The 14,085-nt window shown below is 35.5% G+C and overlaps 1 protein-coding gene across 2 annotated transcripts; it reads right to left on the bottom strand.

The window, feature by feature from the left end:
- Positions 1 to 858: 858 nt before the first annotated feature.
- LOC149545686 (disease resistance protein Roq1-like) lies at positions 859 to 6,192 on the bottom strand. 2 transcript variants are annotated; one of them, XM_089790771.1, is made up of 6 exons: positions 5,854 to 6,146; positions 5,579 to 5,744; positions 4,329 to 5,463; positions 3,950 to 4,237; positions 1,522 to 3,830; positions 859 to 1,210 (listed from the first exon to the last, which is right to left on the bottom strand). In XM_089790771.1, the coding sequence occupies exons 3-5, from the start codon at positions 5,298 to 5,300 to the stop codon at positions 1,812 to 1,814; spliced, it is 3,279 nt and encodes a 1,092-aa protein (XP_089646897.1). In that variant the 5' UTR covers positions 5,301 to 5,463; positions 5,579 to 5,744; positions 5,854 to 6,146; the 3' UTR covers positions 859 to 1,210; positions 1,522 to 1,811. The 2 variants fall into 2 exon arrangements, with proteins under 2 accessions (XP_089646897.1, XP_089646896.1); XM_089790770.1 differs by having other exon boundaries at positions 5,579 to 6,192.
- Positions 6,193 to 14,085: the final 7,893 nt, after the last annotated feature.

Below are 14,085 nucleotides of genomic sequence, written 5' to 3'. Positions count from 1 at the left end.
GCATGACCAAGCACTTTGATTTGAAACAACATTTCATCAGAGTTTTGATCCTTTTGGATGTCTATTGGTATTGGTTTATTCTCTTTATTTTTGTTGTAGTTGTTTGGGTTCCAACATGTATGGTGGTAAAGCCATGGATAACTACCAAATATATCAAGAGTAGACTTTAATGTAGTAAGATTTCTACAAATAATCTTAAAAGAAAATCGAGATCCCAAATGAGGTTTCAAATTATAGGAAATTCTGAGAAAAAGAAACACTACACATTTTCAAATTTGAGGCAATCATTATCATAAAATTAGAGCATAGGAAGCCCTTCAACTAAAATTATAACATAAAATCTTAAAGGAAATTCCAAATAAATATTAAGGCTAACCTATAGTTCTCCTAGTAAAGAGCAGCACATGGTATACCTGATATCTAAAAGTTGTTAAGTGCATCTATACTAATGTTTGACAAACTAAAATCCTTTTGCAAAAGCCCCAAATTCTGCTGAAAACATGAAAATGTAAGATTTGGGGCAAGGAATGGCAAAGCCAGAAGCACTATCCAAAAAGATTTCTAAAATGTTAAGAGTAAAAGCTACTTGCTATGTGATTTTCATTATAATTTTTATTTTTTTTCTAATAAATTGAAATATTCTTCTTATCTTTTTAATTAATAACCAATAAATATACACTAAATTAACTATTTCTAGATTTTTTAAATATGAAAAATATTTGTAAACAATAAGTAACAGGTTTAAAAAAATTTCAAGCCTGATTGGTTGAATTAATTATTAATAAGACTATAAAAAAAATCTATTAATTGTCCTTCAGCAGGAACTAATAATTAAAATTCTAAGGCCTATAAAACATCTTTAAAATATACAATAATCAATAAAAATTCATTAAATTTTCACATAGAAACAATTTAGGAATAATGTAACCTATCAACAATTGTGCGTAGCACATCAATAATTCTCCCCTGATCGCCCTTCTTTATCTCTATCCGAAATCCCTTCTTCATTCTTTTATCCAGCATTCTAAGCATCCATCGTGGGTTGAGCGTTGTAATTATCCATTCTCCTTGACACATTTCAGGCGAATGGACAGGGACATAGTCATTGTAACACTCAGTAAATATATCCTGTACGGAATCAAAGCTGTCATAAAATTGATTCTGCTCCATCCACTGCTCTTCCAATCATAACCACTCTACTTAGCTCACCCTGAAATAAAAGACAAAACATTCGTAGTTCTAAGTTTATCCATGTTAAATTTTTCTTCTTTCACAGACATGTTCAAAACAACTTAGGATAATATAAATAATAGCAGAAGTCTTAAATCGGTCTGCAAATATAAATTAACAAATTAATGACGAGACAAAGTTTTGTAATAAAAAAAATAGAGTTATAATTCGGAAATTTATATGTAGAATAGTAGTCAATTATCGAAGATAAAAGACTCAACCAATAATTTCATAGCATATTTAGAGATTGATAATAGAAATGATATTTCAAAGAAGGGTTGAAATCTTTACCTTCAACTTACAGATCAAATTCTTTGTTAATGCATTGCTGCAATAACAAAGTTGCATTGAGAGTGATGCATGCAACTCTTCGATACCTGCTATACTTTGCAGCTTCTCACACCCGTTAATTACAAAACTTCAACCATGTAAGCTCAGAGCACTCGTCAACATTCAACCGTGTAAGCTCTGTAAGATCACCAGCTGCTGCAACTCTCTCCAAATTTCTGCAGCTCCATATAGATAATTCGTTGAGTGTTATAGGCAGGCTAATGTTCTTCAACTTGTCACAAGAGTCGATCTTAAGATTTTTCAAGCAGCTTGCTCTGCAAAGACTCGTGCAAATACACCAGCTTAGGGCACTTGCCAATATGCAACTCTGTAAGCTCTGTAAGATCACCAGCTGCTGCAACACTCTCCAAATTTGTGCAGCTCCATATAGATAATTTGTTGAGTGTTATAGGCAGGCTAATTTTCTCCAACTTGTCACAAGAGTCGATGTCAAGATTTTTCAAGTAGCCTGCTCTGCAAAGACTTGGCAAATCCACCAGCCCAGGGCACTCTTCAATATCACCATCTACTGCAACTCTGTCCAAATTTTTGCAGCTCCGTATAGACAAATTGTTGAGTGTTATAGGCAGGCTAATGTTGTTCAACTTGTCACAAGAGTTGATCGTAAGATCTTTCAAGCAGCTTGCTCTGTAAAGACTTGACAAATCCACCAGCTCAGGGCACTCGCCAATATGCAACTTTGTAAGCTCTGTAAGATCACCAGCTGCTGCAACTCTCTCCAAATTTCTGCAGCTCCATATAGATAATTCGTTGAGTGTTATAGGCAGGCTAATGTTCTTCAACTTGTCACAATAGTCGATCTCAAGATTTTTCAAGCAGCTTGCTCTGCAAAGACTTCGCAAATCCACCAGCTCAGGGCACTGTTCAATATGCAACTGTGTAAGCTCTGTAAGATCACCAGCTGCTGCAACTCTCTCCAAATTTGTGCAGCTCTGTATAGACAAATTGTTGAGTGTTATAGGCAGGCTAATGTTGTTCAACTTGTCACAAGAGTCGATCTCAAGATTTTTCAAGCAGCTTGCTCTGCAAAGACTTGGCAAATCCACCAGCTCAGGGCACTCTTCAATATGCAACTGTGTAAGCTCTGTAAGATCACCAGCTGCTGCAACACTCTCCAAATTTCTGCAGCTCCGTATAGACAAATTGTTGAGTGTTATAGGCAGGCTAATGTTCTCCAACTTGTCACAAGAGTCCATCTCAAGATTTTTCAAGCAGCTTGCTCTGCAAAGACTTGGCAAATCCACCAGCTCAGGGCACTCTTCAATATCACCAGCTGCTGCAACTCTCTCCAAATCTCTGCACCTTCGTACAGACAGATAGATGAGTGTTGTTGGCAGTGTAATATTCTGCAGCTTAGCACAAGAGTCAATCTTAATTTCCTCCAAGCTGCTCAGTCTGGTAAAACTCGGTAACTCCTCAAGCTGGGGACATTCTTTAATGTACAAATTTGTCAGGTTTATATGATCTGCGATCCCTGACAATCTCTTCAAATTTGAGCATTTCTCAATTTGAATCCTTTTAAGACGGCTTAGACCCACAAAACAGAGCTCCTGAGGCTCATCTATTTCACTTATTTTGAACTCTAGAAGCTTTGTAACATTACATATTTCTGAGAAGTTTTTTAAATTTTTACAACTCTCAATTGAAATTCTTTCCAGGGAACTCAAATGGACAAAAGGTAACTCCTGAAGTTCAGGACACTCATCAATCTTCAGCTCTACAAGCTTCGAAAGATCAGATGTTAGTGACAATCTTTTCAATTTTTTGCAGCCAGTGATCTCAACGAAATTCAGTGTCTTTATACTTGCCAAATCTGTTTCAACAAGATTTTCCATTCTACAAATTTTGAGAGATTGAAGGCTTTGACAACAATGGACAGTAATTAAAATTTTTGTTACAAGATTACAGCCTTTAATCTCTAAATTTTCGAGGCCCGTCATTATTGTTCTAGACGGTCCATCATTATTAAAAGCCAGTTCCCCGTCTAGTTTAAAATCATAGATAACTAAGGGTTTATAAATAGTCCAATCTGCAGTATCTGAGGAAGTGAGGTTCCCGGTTATTTCCGAGTACATCACATTTAAACATCTGAGATTCATTCGTAGAGATCCTAATAAGGAGGAAATGTTCATCTGGAATTCCTTTGCAAATAAAACTGTCTCTTTCATATCATTTGACATTCCTAAGAAATCTGGAAACTCTTCCAGAAAGGTATTATGAATGTAGAGCTCTTTCAGATGGGAGGGCGCCTGGTAATAAAAATAAATTTGTTTTTAACTTTCGTCTTACGCAATAGCCAAGAAATAATAATAACCTAATGCACATCTAAGTATTCCCTTAATACAGAATTAATTATTGGAAAAATTACCTGCATATCGCTCTGCCACAACCTTTGGAAACACCCACCGTTGATTCTTAAATACTGCAAGTTTTGAAGAGGAATCCACGAAGGAATGCTTCGGTTTACATCTGAATTCAAGTCAAGTGTGGACCGTTCCAGGTAGTCAAGCTGAAGCCATAGCAAAGAAGTATCGGTGACATCTTCCGGCTCCCCTATAAAGTATGTAATTCGACAACTCATGGATTCATCCCAAATCGCATGGAGACACCTAGTATCTTTGGTTTGAGCTAGGATTGTTTGGAATCTCTTTAATTCCTGCATTCATAGAATTTAACTTACATTTGTGTGGCGGCAGAAATTTTGAAATTCAGATATCGTTAAGAGAATTGGAGGAGGGCGAGAATACCAGAGATTTAAGATGCTGGGGATGCCACAGACGACGAGGATGGCTCAACTCATTTGCCATTTCTCTTCCCAAGTCCCTCAGGTGGTCATGCATTCTTAGAGCATATCTGTCCAGCCCAGTTTTTTCAACTTCCTCCAAAAGACATTTATCTTTTAGTGTTTCTAGGGCATGGTGAGACCTCCATCCAGACCCTTCCCATATGGTCATAGCCATAGTCTTTCTCTTGCCAATGAAAAAGCATGCTACATCCATGAAAACCTGTTTCTCTTCATTGTCTAATGAATCAATGCTTATCTTCAGTCTCTTCTTTATATCTACAGGCAGCGTCTCTCTGGCTTTTTCCAATTCTTCCCTCCAATATTGCTGATCTGGTTTACTAACATGCCGGCCCATAACTTGAAGAGACAGGGGTAGGCCTCCACACGTTTTTACAAATTCCTCGACCAGATCTTCAAATCCGCTCCATGGATCGGGTTGGCCAAAAGCATACCAACAAAATAACTCTTTCCCATCTTTTCTTTCTAATCCTTTCAGATGATAAGCAATCTCGATTTCTGCAGTTACAAGGACCCCTACTTCACGGGTTGTAACAATTACCAGACTATTATCATACCCAGTTAATATATCCATCGGTAATAGAGCATCTAACTGTTCTACATGATCGATGTCATCTAAAATAATTAGAAATCTCGGAGAGCCGCTCCTTTCCAAACGATTCCTCAGACAGCTTGTCCCTTCCTCCAGACATCGAAATTTGTGTTCCTTTTCATCGAAGAGATCATGGAGGAGTTTGCTTTGCAGATCAGGTAGTTCAGACCTGTTAGAGGCTTCGCGAACATCGAACAGAAAACTTGCTTTTGAGTATTGCGATCGCTTCTGGTTAAACAACTCTTTGGTGAGAGTTGTCTTCCCAACCCCGCCCATACCGAAAATGCCAACGACATTAGCCTTTTGTTTTCCTGCTCTGTTCATTCGGCATTGGTTATCAAAATCTTCAACAAGATCAACAAGACATTTCCTCTCAAAATCTTTTACAAGCTTATGAAGTCCCACTGGATGATTGGCGACAAATAAATGTATTATACGTTCTACTTCCTTTTCCACAGCGGAAACTATTTCTTTGCAGTCACTGGAACTGCAAGAGAAGAGGGAATTTTATGAGAGAGAATTTTTTTAGTTAACCAGTTTTGCAAGAGAAAAACTATTCAAATAGATTTGCCATGTAAATTATAGATAGGCAGAAAATTTACGCTGAAAATTCGTAGCCTATAGTAAAGGAAACTGATTGAAGGGCCTCCTTCCACTCTTTGATCTTCTCCGTATATCTTCCCTTCGTTTCGTATTTAAGAAATGCATCTTTATATACCCCTGTTTCAATATGGCGGAGGTCACTGGGCTTCACTGCCCATGGTTCCACTTGATAAAAAACAGGAATAATCTTAGCCTTACTTTGTAACATGAGATGCAACTCAGCCAAACACCAAGGTGACTCTGCATATCTTTTGGAAAAGATGGCAATGTGTACCTTTGCAGAGGAGATGGCAGTCTCAAGAGTCGAAGTCAACGAATCTCCAAGCTCTTTCTCCTCAGAATCGAGAAATGCCCTTATGTTCCGTTCCTTAAGAGAGTTGTAGAGATCAGTAGCCAGAGTGAGTTTGACATCGGGGCCTCTGTGGTTGATGAACACATCAAAGCCAGAGAAAGCATTTTGTTGATGAGATGAGCTTGTAGAAGCCATAACTGTCTAAGGATGGGCTGAAACAGGAAAATCTAAGCAAATTTGGGAAGCGATGGATACGTTATGAGGAAGAATGCAATGAATGGGGGTAATCAGGGCCTCCGTGTAAATAGATGCCCCTGAAGCCTTTTTCGAGGAAAGTGACGAATGCCGCTGCCTGTATTTTCCCAGAACGGATACAAGGGAATACAGATTACTTTTCCAGAAAGCAAGAGAGATTTGACCGAGTCTTTCTTCGAGAAGACTCGCTTTTTGGAAATAAAAATGTATAAATAATGAAAAAACAAATAAACTCAGTTTTGCAGTTTATGAATTCTTTCAAGTAATTGTATCGACATATTAATATTAAAAAATATTTTATTATTTAATAAAGTAATGTAAATAATCTATTTGTTATTTTAAAATTACTATGGTACATTTTGTTAAATGTTACTTTTTTGTTTTTAAGATATATTTTTATATTATTTTTAAAAGTCTTTAAATACATATTTTTGAAGTTCTTACATTAAAAAAAATTAAAAAATTTCTATTAATACTAACTAAATTTCTAGTTGGGACACCACAGAGCTCATCTAGGGCATGGTCTTAATATTCAATGGTTGAGTTTCCTGGCCTAAAACCAAATGGAAAAGAATGTATGTTGCCTCAACCAAAAAACCTCCAATGACAATGAAAATCCTTGAAGTTTCAAATTGGAGGCATTCTTTATCTCAAAACCCTAGCATTGGTAGTGAAAAACAGTATAAGGTTTTTATTTTATTTTACAAAGAATTTTTTAACAAAACATAGCACCAAAGCGCATAGAGAAAGTAAAAGGTCTACTCTAACTATTTACAACAAAACGAATTTGTATTCAAGCTATAATATATGAGTTAGTTATGTTGCAAGGTGACTATGCAGGATTCGAATGAAAACTATCACTCAAATTATAGTGCCAAAACATCAAAATGTCTTCCACCCTTTACACAATGATTTGAAAGATCTTAAATATGCCCATACTAATTTTTCCAATTGACCATGTGTTCCCATGATTGATCAAGCACAAAAATGCATAGTCATGCAAAATGTTGTCAATGCAACTTTCCTAAGTTGTTAAAGTTGTCATGACAACTTTTTTGCATCTTTTGATTCCTCATTACATTTCTTCAAACTAATGGTGCAAAGTGTTGTTTTTAGACTTCTTATACCTATCTAACACCTAATCATGACTTCCTAGCCATGGTTGCGTCATTTTGTATATGATGCCCCTATTTGGCATACTTTAGAACTTTTTGACGATTAAGCAACATTTGGTCAATCAAACAATTTTTTGACAATCTTGGCACAACTTGAACCTAAACATTTCAATCTATATCCAAACCTCCTAATGGACTCTCCCATTGCCCTTGTTCATAACATGACCCATCCAAGGTCTTACAAGCCAAAATTTAAGGGCTTAAATTTCAAACACCTAGGTGGTCCCAAAAAAAATTGCATTTAAAGCTTGCCAATGTTTTGAGAAAGAAAATCATTTATTTTTTTATATAATAAAATTTTAGACATAAATTTGATCAATAAATAACTTATAAACAAAAATTTAATCAAGAATTAATGATGACCTATATTAGTTAAATGTCACCCAATTAGAGGATTAAAGTAGTTATACACATGTGTGTTGAAAAGAAATGAAAATCCTTATCATTAGTGATATATGGATTTCTTATATAGATAAGAAGAATCTAAATTTAAAATTAATTATCAATTAGCAATATATGAAAAATGCTTAAATTTTCTTAAAACTTTATAGATTCATGTATTATATATTGAGAAGAATTTAAATTATTATAAATACATATCAAATATAATAGAAATATGTTGTTTGTACTAACTATGCTATATCAGATCCATTAAATTTCCTTGATACAATAATATAAAATTTCAATCATCTGTCTAAATATATAGCCTTTTCTTTGACCACAATAATCCTTGCATTGACTCAATAAAATTGTCTTTTAGATTTAACAAGTATAATTTGAGTTTTCAAGCATCAGTCCATATAGATTAGTGTCCCTTCAATCCTTTGGTTTAGTTTAATTTTTCTATATGTAAAACAAACAAACAAACAATGTAGGTTTTAAAATAAAATAATTGAAAATACATGAATATAATTTTCTCTAATGAAATCCTTTCCTATTTGTTATGAATTCAGCGTCTGAAACTAGCTTTGAAATTTAATTTATAATCTCGTTTTCTATAATAATTGTTCAATTTTTTTGAGTGCATGTTAATTTTTAAAATAGTATAGTTTCTGAAAAGATGTATTAAATTCATGTCCAAATATTGTATCTAAGATTCCTTTTTTGAAATTCAATGTTATTTTAGATAAAAAAATATTTTATATTGGTAACTTTCTTCAAAAATAAGTTTTTATTAATTATTTGATTAATAAATTAGAATTATAGTTCAAAATATGATAAGGTCTCTTTTAAAAGAATGAGCAGATTAGTTGAGGGAGGAAAGTGAGAAGAATTAGAGAGGTAGCTGACCGGAGAAGTTTGACGGAGAAGTTTGACGAAAGTGAGTCGCATTAATTGCGGGAAGAGAGTAAGATGACCGGTCGTGTTACGCGTTGAACGCAAACCCGCGTTGCACTTGAAACAAACATTCATTTGAAAATGCGAGGCGTCTCCTCCATTGAAATTACATGGAATAGAATGCGAAAAAGGCCAAAATGTACGTAAAGTGAAATGTAGTTGCCTTCTGCGTTTCTTCCCCGCCAGAGAGTTAGAGGTCCTCTGTGGAAAAAAAACGTATACCGCCAAAAGATTGCGTGTAAGAACCGAAAGAAAACGTATTTCGAGAGCTTCCACGTTTCTTCCCCACTAGTTAGTCAGATGAGTTCAAAATATCTTATGACTTTTATGCAATCATCCCCGAGAACCGAGAACCGTTCACATTGCAGTTCACTTACTTGGAGTGGAAGACGGATGAGAGTTCTCGGAACCTACTTTTTTATACGAAATTGAATCGTTGCGATGCATCTTATCTATCGATGTACCGATCCAAATTATCTACTTACCCATCATCAATGTTCACATTGGAATCTACCGTGATTATTTGCCGGTAACACTCCAAATTGGTAGTCACGTAGAAAGCAAGGTCATAATGTACTTAAATTGGTAATTTCCTGGGAATCTACCGCGAGTGTTTGCTGGAGAAATTAAATTGGAAGATAGGAATACACCAACATCTAGTTGATTCAATTTGTATTCGATTCTCTAAATACTAATGTCAATTTGTAGGTAACACTCCAAATTGGTAGTCACGTAGAAAGCAAGGTCATTGGACACGAACATAAATTTCTTCAACTGATGGAAACTATTTCATAAGTTATGTTCAATGGTTTAAATTTTAATATCAATAAAAAATGCAGATGAACTTTGAAGTTCTACAGAATGAAAGATTTCATTGCATGATTGGATACTTTCGATCAACACTTAAATACATTTGAAAAAAACGTAACTAGACCTCAGGCTTAAGTGGCTTACTATTAGATTGTCTTTTAGAATTCTGGGCACTTTCATACAATTAAAGAAAATTCCATCCAAATAAAAATTGTTGTTTACAATGATTACTCCCTCTCAATTTAAATTTTTTTTGGTAGAAGAGAGAGAAGATACTAATGACAAGGAATAAAATAGTTTTAGTTCAAAAAATGGCCAATGATCGTTAAAATTGAAAACTAGTGACACAACATGACAATTATTAATGAAATATAAGAATATACTAATATATTCAACTTCAATGAGTTTTTTTTTGCAAATAATCACAAGGTCCATTCCAACAAGAAAAAGTGCACCAACAACTACTCATGTTCCAATTACTATTTATTCCTTTATGACCTAACACCCAATTACTAACTTTAAAGAAAGCAAACAACTGATAACTAAAACCTCATTAGTAAATCTCACATGGACCAATAGTTACTCACTTGTACCCTAATGTTTATAAATTTTAAATGGTTATTAAGATACTTGTGCATCTTTATTGATAGCAAGATCACTCATAACGACTTCAACTTTTCCCAAGTATTAGTATTTTTGTGAGGTAGTTGTAGTGTACAATTATTAAGGCATCTACAAGCAAGTCTATACTAACATTTTGAAATTTACCTTTTTACATTTGCACATATAAAGAAATTCACTAGCATGAATTGTTCATGTTCACAATTGAAATAAGGGTTAGAGTTAGAGTTAGAGTTAGAGTTAGGGTTATATTTAGGGTTAGAATTAAGGTTAGGATTAGAATTAGTGTTAGAGTTAGGGTTACGGTTAGTGTTAGGGTTATGGTTAGGGTTAGCATTAGGGTTAGGGTTAGGGTTAGTGTTAGGGTTATGGTTAGGATTAGCATTAGGGTTAGGGTTACAATTAGAGGTAGAGTTAAAATTAGAGGTAGTGTTAGTGTTAGTGTTCATATATGAGTTAGAGTTAGAATAAGAGTTAGAGTTAGGGTTCAAGTTAGAGTTAGAGTTAAAGTTAGAGATAGAGTTGTGATCAGGGTTAGATTAGCATTAAGGTTAAAGTTACCTGATTAGATTTAGGGTTAGGGTAAGAGTCAGGGCTAGGATTAGGATTAGAATTAGGGTTAGGGTTAGAATTAGCATTAGATTTAGGATTATAAAGGGTTAAGGTTAGGGTTAGGGGGAGAATTAAAGTTAGAGATAGAGATAGAGTTAGAGTTAGGGTTTGTGTTATTATTGCTGTTAAGATAATTTTTGGGTTACTAATCATATTATAGCTAATAAAATTAGAATTAATAAATATTATTACTCTAAATTATAATTATAATTTAGAGTTAGGGTTAATTGTAATCACACTCTCTCTCACATGTCCCATTCTATAATTACCCACCCCCCTCCCCCAAAATGTATACCCTCCCCACTCCCCCTACGTTGTTCTCTTTGTCTATCTCTTTCTCTACATATATACATCTTTCCCTCCATAATTATTGTCATTGTCTATCACCATCCGTCATACTCTTCCTCTCCCCATCATTGTCTACATCTCTTTTGGGCCTTATATATTCTTTTTCTTATTTCGCTCATCTCTCCCTACTCCCCTTCTATATATCTACATCTCCTACCCCCTCTAATCATCTCTCTCTCTCTCTCTCTCTCTCTCTCCCCCCCCCACCCCACTTTTTCTCCCTCCTTATTTTTCACTACATCTATCTATGTCTACCTCATGTCTCTCACTCTCTCTGTCATGTCCCCTTTTCAAATAATTAAAAAATAATAATCTTTGCTAAGGCAGGCAGGCCCAAGAAAGTGAAGTTTCGAAAAAAGGGGGTTAATCTTTGGAAACCGTTGGACTAATAAATGAAAATTATTATTAAAATATGTTTCATTAAGCTCTCTTGGATGTGAGTTATGGTTATGCCCTCTTTTAAGGGGTTTGGAGGCATTTTGGGCTGATTCTAGAACTTGATTTTTGCTCATTCTTTGTTATTCTTTAGAGGCTGCCAAACCTGTGGAGAAGGAGACCCAAGAACGGGAGTTTGCAAGTTTCCAGGGAGACCCAAAAATGAGAGTTTGCAGGTTTCCAAGAAGGCTAAGGATGGGAGTTTGAAGCCATTCCATCTGCATGCTCATACAGAGTTTGCCTTTGTGCTGAACAGTGCAGATTTGTGAGTTTTCGGGTGTGTTTTTTGTATGAGTTTGGTGTTTTCAGTTGAGTATTTCATATCAGTTTGGGTTGCTGCTGTATTTCAGAATTTAAGGTATTAAAATAGAGCTGAATATATGTATTGGGATGTGATTATACTTCTGAGATAGATTATTAGTGTTTTCGTGGTGTTTCCAGGCATTTTTGTGTTAATTTCAGGAGCCCGATGAGCATAGTTTTTGTCCTACATTTGAGAACTGTTGTGTAAAGGCTATACAGATCTGGAAATGTCATTTTGTAGGCTGTTATGCTGCTGAAATTTTTGTAAAAATGTCCACTTTCAGATTTATTAATAATAGGTGAAGCTGTGAAGCTTTTGGCACAATTTTTGGCATACCCGATTTGGGGTTTCTTGAGAAATTTGGTGGATCTTTGTGATATTAGTTGTTTGATCTTGTAAATATGATTATAGAGGTTGGAAATATCATACAAAATCAGAAAAGGGACATTTCAGTGGTATCAGAGCCATGATCTTTCTAGCCTGAGGGTTTGTAGAAGCTTGCATGTCAGTTTTGACAACTACCCAGATCTTGCATGTCATAATTTATGATTGCATGTTGCTTCTAATCAGTTGCATGTCAAAATTTATGGTTGCATGCTACTTCTAATCATTTGCATGTTAGTTCTTGGTGAATTTGGTGGTTGCATGTTGCTTCTAATCAGTTGCATGTCAAAATCTATGGTTGCATGCTACTTCTAATCATTTGCATGTTAGTTCTTGGTGTTTGAAGAAGTTATATCCTATTGGGGTTACACTCTACTTTATCTAGAATGGACAGGTATAGTACAGAGTCTCAGAGGACACAATCTTGGACAATTGATATCCAGAGTCAAAACAGTAGAAAGGATGGTTATTTAGACATTCGAGATAAACTTATGAAAATAAGCCATGACATGTCTGAACAGTTGGTTGAGAACCACCGTATAATGAATGACATGTTGTCCAACCCAGCTAAGGTGGATAAGTTGACTGGATTTCTATTTGGCAAATTTTCTCACAGGGCAGATGACACAATTACCAAGAACTTGCATGAGGAGTTTGAGAAACTAACTTATAGCTAGACAAAGGTCTCAGATTCTACTCTGCCACAAGAGGTAGTGGGTTTAGATGATGATTATGAGGATGTTGTTGTGCATGATGGTGAGATACCTGGTAGAGATGAGCAGACATTGAGCATTCATGACTTTGCTGAGAAAGAGTACCAGGCACAGTTAGATGCTTCATCACATGAGGTTGAGGCAAGTAGTACTTCACATGATTTGTCTAGCCAGCTGAAGGTGAACAAATATAGTATTGTGACTTCATTATCTCATCATGACAGGATGCAGGATATGATAGAGGATCACATTCAGATGATTCAGTTACAGGGTAGACATAAGGGAGTTCAGGAAAAGTCTCCTTGTGTTGACTTACAAGTGATTAGGGAAGTAATGGGAATGATGAAGTTGAATTATTTACATCTTCTATCAGATCGTGACCATCTACTTAGCCTTGTCGGACACTATTCAGATGCCTTGAGGAGGAAGGAGGAGGAAGTTGATAGGCTTTCTCACGAGCTTGAGGACACTCGAGCTTCTTTGGTGAATACTCCATTGGCATTACAAGACTGGGAGAGACATGGGGATAAGCATGGCATGGAATTGAGTTTAGTTTCATCTTGTACTCCTAATACTCAGCTTTCTACGAATGGTAGATCATATGTGGACATTGATAATGTTGCAAGTTCATCTTGCATTCACATCCAGGATATAGGGATAATGTCAGACAGGTATGTGGAATTAGTTGGTATTGGTCATATTACTCAAGTGAGGATTTTGCTTGAGTTACCAGCTGATTATAGTTTACGAATATGGACTCGAGATTGTTGTATTGGCATTTGGGATTCAGTTGATTGGAAATCTTTAACACTTTTTGGTAGTAGTGATTATTTGGGTGCTATCATGGATTTGATTAGCAGATTACACGGTGTTGTCTTTTCTTGTGCCAGTATCTTGTCCGATGTTGGTATTAGTTTTTATACACCGATGTTGGGCTTTGTTAATATATCCAGTCGACCATACTTGCTGGAATGTGTTGATGATATTTCATATTTGGTAGTGTGTATAGATGAGTCCCAGGATCATATTGGCATTGATGACATCCAGGAGGATGCAATGGGCAGTTTTGAAGACTTAGTTTCCTTGGGTATAAAGGAGTTGGACAACAATGCTAATGTTTTTGATACTCCGTATGTTGATATGAGCTTTAGATTTGATTCACAGGATATGGATGGTAATACTCTAGAGACTAGTAACTTTGAGGATACTCCTTTAGACA

This window comes from Cupressus sempervirens, chromosome 7 (genome assembly GCF_028749045.1).
Source record: "Cupressus sempervirens isolate cs-2001-9-10 chromosome 7, ASM2874904v1, whole genome shotgun sequence".
In the NCBI taxonomy this organism is placed as follows: domain Eukaryota; kingdom Viridiplantae; phylum Streptophyta; class Pinopsida; order Cupressales; family Cupressaceae; genus Cupressus; species Cupressus sempervirens.
The sequence above is the reverse complement of the archived record's forward strand: the minus strand, read 5'-3'. Positions and strand labels throughout refer to the sequence as shown.